Source organism: Macaca thibetana, chromosome 9 (genome assembly GCF_024542745.1).
Source record: "Macaca thibetana thibetana isolate TM-01 chromosome 9, ASM2454274v1, whole genome shotgun sequence".
NCBI classification, from domain to species: Eukaryota; Metazoa; Chordata; class Mammalia; order Primates; family Cercopithecidae; genus Macaca; species Macaca thibetana.
The window spans coordinates 53,461,528-53,475,523 of NC_065586.1; the positions used below are offsets into that span (position 1 = coordinate 53,461,528).

At 41.5% G+C, this 13,996-nt stretch overlaps 2 protein-coding genes across 13 annotated transcripts in view; both read right to left on the reverse strand.

Moving 5' to 3' along the window:
- The window catches only part of PLAC9 (placenta associated 9), a 325,463-nt gene that overhangs the window by 77,346 nt on the left and 234,121 nt on the right, over positions 1-13,996 (reverse strand). The window lies entirely within an intron of this gene.
- Positions 13,289-13,996, reverse strand: part of DYDC2 (DPY30 domain containing 2) — a 127,780-nt gene continuing 127,072 nt past the window's right edge. For all 12 annotated transcript variants that reach the window (XM_050803551.1, XM_050803549.1, XM_050803552.1 and 9 more), the window contains one exon: positions 13,289-13,759. In XM_050803551.1, coding sequence (XP_050659508.1) covers positions 13,598-13,759 — 162 coding nt within the window. In that variant the 3' untranslated portion in view covers positions 13,289-13,597. The remainder of the gene's footprint in view (positions 13,760-13,996) is intronic.

A 13,996-nucleotide genomic window follows, 5' to 3' on the forward strand; every position in this document is an offset into this window, starting at 1 on the left:
CTTATTTTTTGAGACCGAGTTTCGCTCTTGTTGCCCAGGCTGGGGTGCAATGGCACCATCTTGGCTCACTGCAACCTCTGCCTCCCAGGTTCAAATAATTATCCTGTCTCAGTCTCCTGAGTAGCTGGGATTATAGGCATGTGCCACCATGCACAGCTAATATTTTTGTATTTTTCCTAGAGACAGGGTTTCATCATGGTCTCGAATTCCTGGTCAGGCTGGTCTCGAACTCCTGACCTCAAGTGATCCACCCACTTCAGCCTCTCAAAGTGCTGGTATTACAGGCATGAGCCACTGTGCCAGCCAAAAAGATTTCTTTCAAAATATTACTGCTCATTGACAATGCCTCTCGTCACCTGAGAGCTCTGGTGAAAATGTATAAGGAGGTAAATGTTGTTTTTATGCCTGCTAACACAACATCCATTCTGTAGCCCATGGATCAAGGAGTAATTTTGACTTTCAAGTCTTATTATTTAAGAAATACATTTTGTAAGGCTATAGCTTTCATGGATAGTGATTCCTCTGATAGATCCAAGCAAAGTAAATTAAAAACCTCTGGAAAGTTTTGACCATTCTACATGCCATCCAGAACATTCACGATTCATGAATATTGTGAGCTTTGTTGAAATGACAACAAAGGGCCGGGCGCGGTGGCTCAAGCCTGTAATCCCAGCACTTTGGGAGGCCGAGATGGGTGGATAACGAGGTCAGGAGATCGAGACCATCCTGGCTAACACGGTGAAACCCCGTCTCCACTAAAAAATACAAAAAACTAGCCGGGCGAAGTGGCGGGCGCCTGTAGTCCCAGCTACTCGGGAGGCTGAGGCAGGAGAATGGCGTGAACCTGGGAGGCGGAGCTTGCAGTGAGCTGAGATCCGGCCACGGCACTCCAGCCTGGGCGACAGAGCGAGACTCCGTCTCAAAAAAAAAAAAAAAAAAAAAAAAAAAGAAATGACAACAAAGATTTACGCTATTCCCCAAACTTAGTTGATAAAGCAGTGGTAGTGTTTGAAAGGATTGACTCCAATTTTGAAAGAAGTTCTACTGTGGGTGAAATGTGGCAAACTTCACTGTTGTCTTATTTTAAAAAATTGCCACAGCCACCCCAGCCTTCAGCAACTACCACCCTGATCAGTCAGCAACCGTCAGCGTAATTAAGGCAAGACCCACCGCCAGCAAAAAGATTTACAATTCAGAGAAAGTTCACATATCGTCAGCATTTTTTAGCAAAAAAGTATTTTAAAATTACATATGCATACTTTTTAAAGACATAATGCTATTGCACACTTAATAGACTATCATATAGTATAAACATACTTTTTACATGCACTGGGAAACCAAAAATTGTGTGTGACTGGCTTTATTGCCGTATTAGCTTCATTGCAGTGAACTTGCAGTATCTCCGAGGTATGACTATATCAAATCAAAGTACTCTTTTTGTAATCAGCCCTCAAAATTGTCAGTCCATGTTTGTGTGTTTTTGCTTTTGTTCTGGGCGGATGTTTTAGGAAATGTTCAGATCTTTGTTTTAAGAAAAGGTCAGATGCTAAGCAGATTGGAACCTGGGGTAGAAAACCACAAGATTCTGAAACTCATTCTGCCAGTAATATAAAAGGAAACCCTTAGAGGCAATGTCAGCAGGCAGGGCTTACTAAAGTTCACCCAACCTGGAGCTCCTCCCCCGCATATCTGTTCTTCAGCTCTCTGATACTGCTCCCTGGCGGTGAGTGTGGATGGTCGAGGTTGGTCCCAGCAACCTTCTGGTATGTCAATGTTTTTCTTCTCTCTTAGGTACTTAAAGGACACTATTTAGGCAGGAGAAAAGGCTACCTTTAAAAAGAGAAGCTTGCTTTCTAGTCATGTAGATACTGAGTCTAATAAAAGTTTTGATTTTTTACTTTTTAAAAATTTTTTTATTTTTTGAGACAGAGTCTTGTTCTGTCGCCTAGGCTGCAGTGCAGTGGCATGATCTTGGCTCACTGCAACCTCCACCTCTGGGATTCAAGCAATTCTCCTGCTTTGGCCTCCTAAGTAGCTGGAACTACAGGTGTGTGCCACCATGCCCAGCTAATTTTTGTATTTTTTGTAGAGATGGGGTTTCACCATGTTGGCCAGTCTGTTTTCAAACTCCCGCCTTGGCCTCCCAAAGTGCTGGGATTACAGGCGTGAGCCACTGCACCCGGCCCATCAGTTTTTTATTCTTGTTTTGTCTCCATTCTTCATTGAGTGAAGGGGCTACACCCTCTCAGTTATCCTTTAGATAGCCTTGTTGCCATCTACTTTTTTGTCTGGAGTTTCTAAAGTATTTGATGCATATTTACACCTGATATTTTGTTATATGTCAACATAACATGTCATTGTTAAATTTTTGAATGACAATATGTTGAAGAGTAGCTCCTTAGATAGTTTTGCCATCATTCTTCATGTCTAAAGAATATTATTAGTTGGGTGTGGTGGTGTGCACCTGCCGTCCTCAGCTACTTGGGGGGTCTGAGGGGGGAAGATCACTTAAGCCCAGGAGGCTGAGGCTGCAGTAAGCCTCGATCACCTACTGCACTCCAGCCTGTCTCTAAAAAAATTAAATCAATTAAGAATATCACTTCCCTATAGTGGAAAAATTATAGTTAAATATAGAATAACCACTTTCGGAAAGGAATTTGGTTTAAATTCCAGGCAGAGCAACTCAATTTTTACTAAGAGCCTCTAGGGAACTTGTCTCTTGTGATGAAACTTGTGAAGTGTGGCTAGATAATTTTATTCCTTCTCCGTGATACCTGTTCACTCACTGGCTTCAACTCCAGAGAGGTCACTTCTGCCTGAGGAAAACACGCACACTTCTTCCTGATGGGCTGCAGGCATATGGCATTATGAACTCAGTGTCCACTCAGGCTTGCTCCAAACTGCTCCTGATTCCAAAGACATTTTGTCTTGGCTGTCTTTCTCTAAAGATTTTCTTCCTTTGGATAGCGTCTGCCAGGGAACTTCAAAGAGTTGCATCCTCTCCATAGATTTTCTGACAGCATTTGCTGGGGAGAATTGCCCTGGCTCAAAGTATTCATTACTTATTCCTGTCCTAAATAATTGCTTGGAAGATTTTTTTCCTGATGAATCTTATACTTGAAACTTTTAATCTCCAGATGGCATTATTTGACTAGATATACATACTATTATTTTTGGTGACATATGCTGGGAATTTTGTTCCTTATTTAGGAGCTTTACTCATGGCAATGAGGATTCTTTTGACATTTTATTTTGAAGGGATCTGGCAATGGATACAACATGACTGAAGACATGTTCTTTGGGATATTATCCTATGGAATCACTCTGGTAGGCTTGGCTATTCCTGAAGAGTAATCCTAAGACATTACGTCCTAGGGCTTGCCCTTATACATTGGTTTAATTCCTCCTGATTTCAAGATTTGCTTAGTTTTATCAGTTCTCATTGAGTCAACATCCTTCAGAATTTGCTTCATTTGAGGTTTTTTTTCTGAACATCTTGATATTTGGGTATTATTTTCTGTATGAACATCTGCTCTGGCCAATCCAATTGGTGGAAGTTTCTCTTTCTAAGGCCATTTTCTCAGTAATTACGTTCTAAATGTGGCACTGGACATATCTCTTCCAGACCAGAGTTTTTACGAATTTTCTCTCTGGATTTCTCTGTCAATTTGACTCAAATGCTCCTGAAGAGACTAGTAGGGAACCATGTCCTGTTCAACCCCTCCTTTCTACACAGTAACGCCCTGAAAGGGCTGCTTGGGAAATTGGGTCCTAGTCACATTTGCCTATTGATAGAAAATGCACTGATGTCACCCTAGGGAAATGTGCCCCAATCATTTTATTTATTTTTTTGAGACAGTCTCGCTCTGTCGCCAGGCTGGAGTGCAGTGGCGCGATCTCGGCTCACTTCAACCTTCGCCTCCTGGGTTCAGTGATTCTCCTGCCCTAGTCTCCCGAGTAGCTGGGACTACAGGTTCGCGCCACCACGCCCAGCTGATTTTTGTATTTTTAGTAAAGATAGGATTTCACCATGTTGGTTAGGATAGTCTCGATCTCTTGACCACGTGATCCATCCACCTCGGCCTCCCAAAGTGCTGGGATTACAGGTGTGAGCCACTGAGTCCAGCCACCCAATCATCTTTTTAAAAATGAGCTTTAAGGCCTGGCGCGGTGGCTCACGCCTGTAATCCCAGCACTTTAAGAGGCCTAGGTGGGCAGATCATTTGAGGTCAGGAGTTCGAGACCAGACTGACTAACATAGTGACACCCTGTCTCTACTAAAAATACAAAAAAAATTAGCTGGGCATGGTGGCGGATGCCTGTAGTCCAACCTACTCAGGAGGCTGAGGCAGGAGAATCGCTTGAACCCAGGAGGCGGAGGTTGCAGTGAGCTGAGATCACGCCACTGCACTCCAGCCTGGGCAACAGAGCGAGACTCCATCTCAAAATAAATAAATAAATAAATTAAATTAAATAAAAATGAGCTATATTTTAAAAAGCATTTCTTTTTGAAGAGCCTTGTCTTTAATACCTTTATCCAAGGATCTCAGACTTCCAAGAGACCCTCCTGGGCTAATTATTTTGTGGCCAATTTTATTCATGGAATCGTTCTTCAGCAATTTCTTTATTTATATTTGGAGACAGAGTCTGGCTCTGTTGGGTGTGATCTTGGCTCATGGCAACCTCCGCCTCCTGGGTTCAAGAGATTCTTGTGCCACAGCTTCCTGAGTAGCTGGGATTACAGGTGTGCGCTACCATGCCCAGCTAATTTTTTGTATTTTAGTAGAGATGGAGTTTCACCATGTTGCTCAGGCTGGTCTCCTGAGCTCAGGCAATCTGCCCATCTTGGCTTCCCAAAGTGCCAGGATTACAGGCATGAGCCACCATGCCCTGCCAACAATTTATTTTTGAGGGATTTTATAAACACTGATTTTATGCACTGATTGTGACACTCATTAACATAGAAGAATTTTTCCCTAGCTAACATTTCTTATGAAATTGATTTATATTCTCTAGTAAGAAGCAACTTGGCAAATTAAAAACAAACAAACAAACAAACCCCTTAATTTCTTTTCTTTTTTTTTTTTTTGAGACAGGGTCTTGCTCTGTCGCCCAGGCTGGAGTGCAGTGGCGCAATCTCAGTTCACTGCAACCTCCACCTCACGGGTTCAAGCGATTCTCTGCCTCAGCCTCCCAAGTAGCTGGAACTGCAGGGGCATGCTATGACGCCCAGCTAATTTTTGCATTTTTTTGTACAGACAGGGTTTCACCGTGTTGGCCAGGTTGGTCTCTTGACCTCAAGTGATCCACCTGCCTCAGCCTCCCAAAGTGCTGGATTACAGGTGTGAGCCACCATGACTGGCCAAAGAACTTAATTTCTATTGGCCATTGCTATGGTCCCCTAAAAATTCATATGTTGAAACTAAATCCCCAATGCAATAGTATTAAGAGGTGGGGTCTTTGGAAGGGGATTAGGAGGCCTCTGCCCTCATGAATGGGATTAGTGTCCCTATTAAAGAGGTTTGAGGGAGACCGTTTGCCCCTTTCACCATGTGAGAACACACTGAAGGCACCTGTGAGGGCATCTGTGAGGAAGGCCTTCATCAGACACTGAATCTGCTAGCACCTTGATCTTAGGCCTCTCAGTCTCCAGAACTGTGAGAAATAAATTTGTTTAAAGATTACCCAGTCTAAGGTATTCTGTTATAGTGCTCTGATTGGACTAAGATAGCAATCATTATGAGATTTTTATCTTGGCCAGGCTCACCTATGGAATTTATGTCTCCTGGAGATAACTTTTGCAAAGTCTCTCTTCAGCTAGTTGCATCCATGTAGTTAGTTTCTTTAGACATATGATCTGAAAGTGTTTCATCCTGGCCCATTGAGGCCTTGGAATATATCCCTAATGGTGACTTGTTGTTGATTGCAGTCTGGCTGATAATAGTCATGGGTTGCATCATGGATGGCAATGATTCCTCATCAATTTATCCCTTCCTGGCATTATAGGTGAACTCTTTCTTTTCTGGTGCCTCTTGTGGAACAATTTTTTTTTTTTTTTAACTCAACAACCTTTGCCTGTGAACTATATTTCTGCTGGTATTTTTGATTGTTTCATTTCACTTCAGATAAACTTATCTACAAGTGAGCCTTTTTTAGACAATGCTACCTCTGCATCCTGTCATTTCATTTCTGGAAATTCTTTTTTGACAGTGGTAACTGAGAAATGTTTTCCTTTCTAATGATACTTTGGAATCAGTATCTTTTGACCGTGAGTCTAGAGGACAGCAGACCCAAGAAATCTATGCAGTGCCAGCCCGACTTCTGACCACAGCTCCCAAAGTTCTGCTTTCTGGGGACCTTACTGGAGCTCTCTTCCCTCTGTGACATTTGGACTTGCCTTTTGTTGAAAGACATTGAGTTAGTTTCTTCTTGACAAAAGGAACTCAAACACAAAAGCAGAAAGACCCAGAAAGCCTTACCTTTGCCAATGTGACATGCAGTATGCCTCAGCAGTAAGCCACCCTTGAAAAACTGTCAGCTGAGCATCCAGCTGTCTTCATACAAATCACAAATTTTAATCCTTCCAGGAAAAAATCATCATCAGTTTTTCTTTGCTGACAAGCATCTTCTTATAGACACATTTTTAGTTGATTTAAGCTATTTCATTCTCTCTTACATTCTGAAAATATGTTTGTAATACCATAGCTTTTATATTTGTTCCCATAAAGTTGTTCTTTTTAATTCCTTTTCTAAAGGTAGAAAGGGGTATTTATTTTTCTCATAGGATATTATTCCATCATTTGAAAATAGACTTGTAATCTGCACAAAAATATAAGAATGATAACACTCAGTACTAATTGGTCAAAAGAATGTTTTCGCTGGGAGATAGTATTCTGTCACTGGAAAGAACTTTATACATTTTATCACTTATATTGCTATAACAATGTGTCTGAAGTATCTAATACGAATTTTTGAAATATCTTGTTTGGGGCCATAAATACTTAGAAAATTGTTAATTCTGGCTGGTAATCAAGGCAAATAAAATATGCATGAGTAAGCTTAAATGCTTCTGGATAACAATGGTTATTTGAAAGCTCTGTGAATATTTCATATCATCTAAGAGGTAAGAAAAAGACTGTAATCAGCTTGCAGCAAAATGTCCCTGAACAGGCAACAAAGACTTTCTTTGTTAGATTGTATTAATCAGGACAGCCCAGCAGCCAAGTGTGTGGGCCCCTAACAGGCAGATGTCAGTGCCACCTCCTGGTGTCTGCCCTTGGCCCAGCCATTAATCTCTCTGAGCCTTAACTGTTTCCTCATCCATAACATGGAGATTATAAAAGTGTCCAATTCACGGGGTGCTGTGAGAATTAAATGAGATAATGCAATTAAGCACTTAGCACAGTGCTTGGTACACATTAAACAGCCATATATGTCAGCTACCATTATTGAAAACTAACATAAACTTTTTCTTTTTTTCTTTCGAGAGACAGGGTCTTCCTCTGTTGCCCAGAGTGGAGCAGTGATGCAATCATGGCTCACTGCAGCCTCTACCTCCTGGGCTCAAGCCATCCTCCCACTTCAGCCTCCTATAACTGGGACCACAGGTGCATGTCACCATGTCCAGCTAATTTTTAAATTTTTAATAGAGACAGTGTTTCACTATGTTGCCAAGGCTGGTCTTGAACTCCTGGCCTCAAGTGATCCTCTCGCCTTGGCCTCTCAAAGTGCTGGGATTACAGGTGTGAGCCACCTCCTGGCTTAAGAGAATACTCTTTAATAATGTGTTTCTTTCTTTTTTCTTTCTTTCTTTTTTTTTTTTTTTTTGAGACAGAGTCTTACTCTGTTGCTCCGTCTGGAGTGCAGTGGCGTAATCTCAGCCCACTGCAACCTCCGCCTCCGTGGTTCAAGAGATTCTCCTGTCTCAGTCTCCCGTGTAGCTGGGACTACAGGTGTCTGCCACCACGCGTGGCTAATTTTTGTATTTTTGGCAGAGACGGGGTTTCACCATGTTGGCCAGGCTGGTCTTGAACTCTTGACCTTGGGTGACCTGTCCAGCTTGGCCTCCCAAAGTGCTGGGATTACAGGGATGAGCCACCATGCCTGGCTAATGTGTGTCTCTTTTCTAAAACATATGCAGAGGAATCAACTTGAGTGGTAAGAAGGAGAATTTTCATAATCCCTTTAGAAAAGTGTGAAACGTCTGATGAACCTGTGCCCTTTGGGGAAAGATGCATTCCAACCAAGACCCTAGCTCTTTGAGAATGGCCTTGATGTTAAACTCACTTTAAAAGCAGCCGTTATTTGGGTGCTAAATTTACTTGGTTCTTCAATTTGCCCCTAAACAAGTGAAAGCTGGGAACCATTCTAGACTTCTCCCTCCCCTCACTGTGGATTCTGTGTCTCTAGCACCTCTCAGATTCAGCTCTCCCCCTGCACCCAGCGCCTCCAGGGCAGTTTCTCCACACACATCCTGCTTACCCCGCAGTGGGACTTGCTCCTGCCTCTATGCCTCTGCACATGCCCTCCTCCCCCTCTGAAACGTTCCCTGTGGTGTGTCACCTGCCTTCTTTTAGGTCATCATCTCTCCCTGCACAGGGCTCGTGTGTGGCCACTGAGAGTCTCCCACACGCTCAGCATTGGGTCTCTTACTTCTCCTGCCCATCATAGCTGCCCTGAAAGGTAGACAGGATTGGTGAATAGACTTGCCAACCACAGGAATTAGGAAGTGAGGAAAATAAGACAGTGTCCCTTCAGTTTACCTGGGAGAGCAGGGTAAGCTTGGCCAGAGCTGAGACTCATAATGGCACCTTACCAAGAGAGGGGAGAAAGGCTATATCCTGAATGAAGGCATTCATCTCCCTTTAGAAAGAATGTGTCCTTCAGAAAGGGGCAGCACAAACATTGCCAGTGACCTCTACGCATTTCCCTGAGGGGATAGGGGAACTGGGCCATTTTTCTTTGCAATTTTCAGTCCCTTGGGAACACTATCCCTCAGTAGAGCTCTGTTTTTACCATCTTGAAATTCTTTATAGGTTCTGTATTTCCATACTGCATTGGGCCCTACAAATTATGCAGCTATCCTTCTCAGGACATACAAATGCTTAAAAAATGGTTGCTAACAAAAATGAGAGAGTATGTCCAATAGAACTGAAGGAAGGGCCGGGCGCAGTGACTCACACCTGTAATCCCAGCACTTTGGGAAGCTGAGGCAGGCGGATTACCTGAGGTCAGCAGTTCAAGACCAGCCTGGCCAACATGGTGAAGCCATCTCTACTAAAAATACAAAAATTAGCTGGGCGTGGTTGTGCACACCTGTAATCCCAGCTACTCGGAAGGCTGAGACAGGAGAATCACTTGAACCTGGGAGGTGGAGGTTGCAGTGAGCTGAGATCGTGCCACAGTACTCCAGCCTGGGTGACAGAGTGAGACTCCATTTCAAAAAAGAGAACCAAAGGAGGTACTGACTAAGAAACTAAGGAACATAAATACTCAGCTTCTGGCCTTTAGTTGAAAGACATTGAGGCAGCCACAAGACTCAACCTTTTGATGTCTCTAAGTGGAAACATTCTAAAATTCAGTCTTTATTGAAGGTATGTGTTCTGTTTTTCTTACAGAAGTAACTCATACTCATTGGAAAGATTGAATTATCAGAAAAATATATAACTGAAAGTCATTGTCTTCCATAATTCCTGCTACTGAGACATCACTTTTTTTTTTTTTTTAAACTTTTAAGCTCAGGAGTACATGTGCAGGATGTGCAGGTTTGTTACATAGGTAAACATGTGTCATGGGATTTACCATATGGATTATTTCATCACCCATGTATTAAGCCTAGTATCAATTAATTATTTTTCCTGATCCTCTCCCCCCTCCCACCCTCCACTCTCCAAAAGGCCCCTGTGTGTGTTGTTCCCCACCATGTGTCCATGTGTTCTCATCATTTAGCTCTCACTTATAAGTGAAAACATGTAAATGAGAATGTGTGGTATTTGGTTTTCTGTTCCTGCATCAGTCTGCTAAGGGTAATGGCCTCCAGCTCCATCCATGTCCCTGTAAAGGACATGATCTCATTATTTTTTATGGCTGCATAGTATTCCATGTGTATATGTACCACATTTTCTTTATCCAGTCTATCATTGATGGGTATTTAGGTTCATCTCATGACCTTGCTATTGTAATAGTGCTGCATTGAACATATGCATGCATGTGTCTTTATGGTAGAAAAATTTATATTCCTTTTGACATATACCCAGCAATGGGATTGCTGGGTAGAATAGTTTAATTTCTGTCTTTAGGTCTTTGAGGAATTGCCACATTGTCTTCCACAATGGTTGAACTAATTTACAATCTCATCAACAGTGTATAAGTGTTCCTTTTTCTCCATAGTTTCACCAGCATGTTATTTTTTGACTATTTAATTATAGCCATTTTGACTAGTGTGAGATGGTATCTCACTGTGGTTTATATTTGCATTTCTCTAATGATCAGTGACAAGCTTTTTTCATGATTGTTGGCCGCATGTATAGCTTCTTTTGAGAAGTGTCTGTTAACATCCTTTGTCCACTTTTTAATGGGGTTGTTTGAGTTTTTTTCTTGTAAATTTGTTTAAGTTCCTTATAGACACTGGAGATTAGACCTTTGTCAGATGCATAGTTTGCAAAAATTTTCTCCCCATTCTGTACGTTGTCTGTTTACTCTGTTGATAGTTACTTGTGTTGGAAACAACACTATTAACAATCTGGTGTTTATTCCCCCAGGTACTTTTAATAGGTTATACTAATACATTATAAATAGTATTTAGTATTAATATTTTTATTATTTTAGAAAATTGACTACTGCTATGTGTGTTCTGTAACTAGTATTGAGGACAGACTAGAGAAGATCAAGAACGGGTCTAGTTGCTGGGCGCGGTGGCTCACGCCTGTAATCCCAGCGCTTTGGGAGGCCGAGGCAGGCGGATCACGAGGTCAGATCAAGACCATCCTGGCTAACATGGTAAAAACCCATCTCTACTAAAAATACAAAAAATTAGCCAGGCGTGGTGGCGGCCACCTGTAGTCCCAGCTACTCAGGACACCGAGGCAGAACAGCATGAACCCAGGAGACGGAGCTTGCAGTGAGCCAAGGTGCCACTGCACTCCAGCCTGGGTGACAGAGCGAGACTACGTCTCAAAAAAAAAATAAAAAAGAATGGGTCTAGTTAACAGGCTACTGTGACCACCTAGAGAAAGATGAGTGTGGTTTGGGCATTCAAGTTGTTGAGAATTCTGACGTTATTTAAATGGAAAGCCAACAAACCAGATGTAGGGTGACAAAAAAGGTGGAGTCAAAGGGGACACCAAGAGTTTTGGCCTGAGCAAGTGGAAGGATGGAGAGAAACTGCTTCAGAGAAACTATCAGGGAAAGTCCACTGAGACGAGTTAAGTTCGAGGTGTCCATTGGTCATCCAAGTAGAGACCTCAAGCAGTCAAGTTCAGGGAATTTTGATTAAGGATATAAATCTAAAGTCCTTAGCATATAGATGATATTTGAATGAATGTAGATAGAAAGTAATTAAAAACATTTTTTTCAAACCTCTAAAGTTTACTGCCATTTAAGCTGGTTCAAAATACCTGTCATTATTATCAACACAGTGAAAAGTCAACATTTCATTTGTTCACAGCATGGGATAAAATATTGGCAAATCATATATTTGATAAGGGATTAACATCTAGAATATATGTAGACTCCTAAAACTCAACAGCAAATAAATAAATAAATAAATAAAAATAAAAAAATGGGCAAAGGACTTGAATAGACATTTTTCCAAAAATGATATACAAATGGCCAATAAGTACGGACTCAACATCACTCATTATAAGGGAAATGCAAATGAAAACTACAATGAGATACCACCTCACATCTATTAGGATGGTTACAATCAAAAGAACAACAATAACAAAATAACAAGTGTTGGTAAGGATGTGGAGAAATTGGGACCCTGTGCACTGTTGGTGGGAATATAAAATGGTACAGCTGCTGTGGAAAATGGAATGGTGGCTTCCCAAAAAATTAAAAACAGAATTATCATATGATCCAGCAATTCTACTTCTGGGCATATACTCAAAAGACCTGAAGCAGGGTCTTGAAGAGGTATATGTAGAGTCATGTTCACAGCAGCATTATGCACAATCGCTAAAATGTGAACGTATCCATTGATGGATGAATGCCCACTGATGGACAATGAAATAAATGGATATGCAAAATGTGGTATAAACATACAACAGAATATTATTCCACCTTAAAAAGGAAGGAAATTCTGACACATGCTACAATATGAATGAACCTTGAGGACATTATGCTAAATGAAATAAGCCAGTCACAAAAAAGACAAATATTGTATGAGTCTATTTGTACAACATACTTAGAGTAATCTAAATCACAGAGGCAAAGTAGAATGGTGGTTGCCAGGGGCTGCGGAGAGGGAGAAATGGTCAGTTATTATTTAATGGGTGTAGAGTTTCAGTTTTGCAAGATGAGTTTTGGAGCTGGATGGTGGTGATGGTTGCACAAGAATATGAATCTACTTAACACCACTGATCTGCACACTTAAAAATGGTTAAGATGGTATGTCTTACATGTATTTTACCACAATTACAAAAATTGAAAAAAAGTATTAAAAAACTGGTAATATATGTTGAAGAAAAATATCTGCTATCAGTGACAAAGGCAGACTACAGGATATGTGTAAATAATACTCTGAGAGGCCTGACTGTGAAGTGAAGCAAAAGTTAAGACATGAACACACAAGATGGATGTATGTTGGGAGGAAAGCTGAGTGTTGAGCGAGGAGCTGAGGCAGGGCTTGGAACATGTCCGGGGTCCAGGGTAAAACTCCTTGGGGCCTTTGGAATGTGTCTAGACTTGCTGGCTCCTTGCTTCTAGCACTTTCATTATCTCAAGTAGCCATATATTTCAAAGAAAATGCTAAACCATCACAGCTGTAGCTTGTTCACTTGATACACCACTTCCTTTCAACCCCCCACATCCTCACCACCTGTTTCTTTGTTTGATCACCAATAAATAGCGTGGGCTCCCAGAGCTTGGGGCCTTTGCAGCCTCCATACTAGCGTTGGCCCCCTGGTCCCACTTTCTCTCTTAACTTGTCTTTTCTCATTCCTTTGACTCCGCCAGACTTCGTAGCCCCCGCGGCCTGGTGTTGGGTCCGATCACCCCAACAGATGTATTTTCACTGTGTAGTCTCCAAAACATTGATAAAACAAGAGGAAAAAGTCACAGCCATTTGTTTACTTATTTAAAATCCATATTCTGAGTTTATTTTATCCTATAACTAGTTCAAATATTCACATGATTAAAGGTTTTTCAGAACAGGAGTAGGCTGGAGAGTCCCTGAACTCTCCTTTTACAGCCCCTTAAATCTTGGTTCTAGCTGGCATTTACTTGGCTTCCAGCTTTGAGAGAAGTAAATCAGAAGCATCTACCTTCTGGTAACCTAAGAAGGAGATTTGGAGCCAGGAGGCATTTCATGAGCAACTTCATGCTGAAAAGCCTCCTTGTAATTTATTTCTTTTGGCATTTTGAAGTTCCAGTCAATCTAGCCAGCAGACTCTGAAGGAGAAACCTGTTGAGGCATTCCTGGAATCATACTGGAAGTACCTGGCAGGAATTCCTGCTTCAAGGCCTCCTTCTCAAGGGGGTTTGTGTCCTCCTGCATGAATATGGTCTTCTTCGTGGAAACAGTTTCAGAATTCAGTTCCTAAATAGAAAACAAAACAGCAGAAAAGTTATTATTAGAGACTAAAGCACACAAGATGTATGGCAAAAACACGGTATTGCTATTTTCATGCCTGAGACTAAGAAACAAACTGAAAAAGCCTTGCTTTAACAAAGCATAAAACCAAATCTATAGGAATGAAGTTGATTCACCAATAATTTAACTCCCTGCCAGAACAAAACCCAATATCTTTTAATGGAAAACAACACAATCTAGACT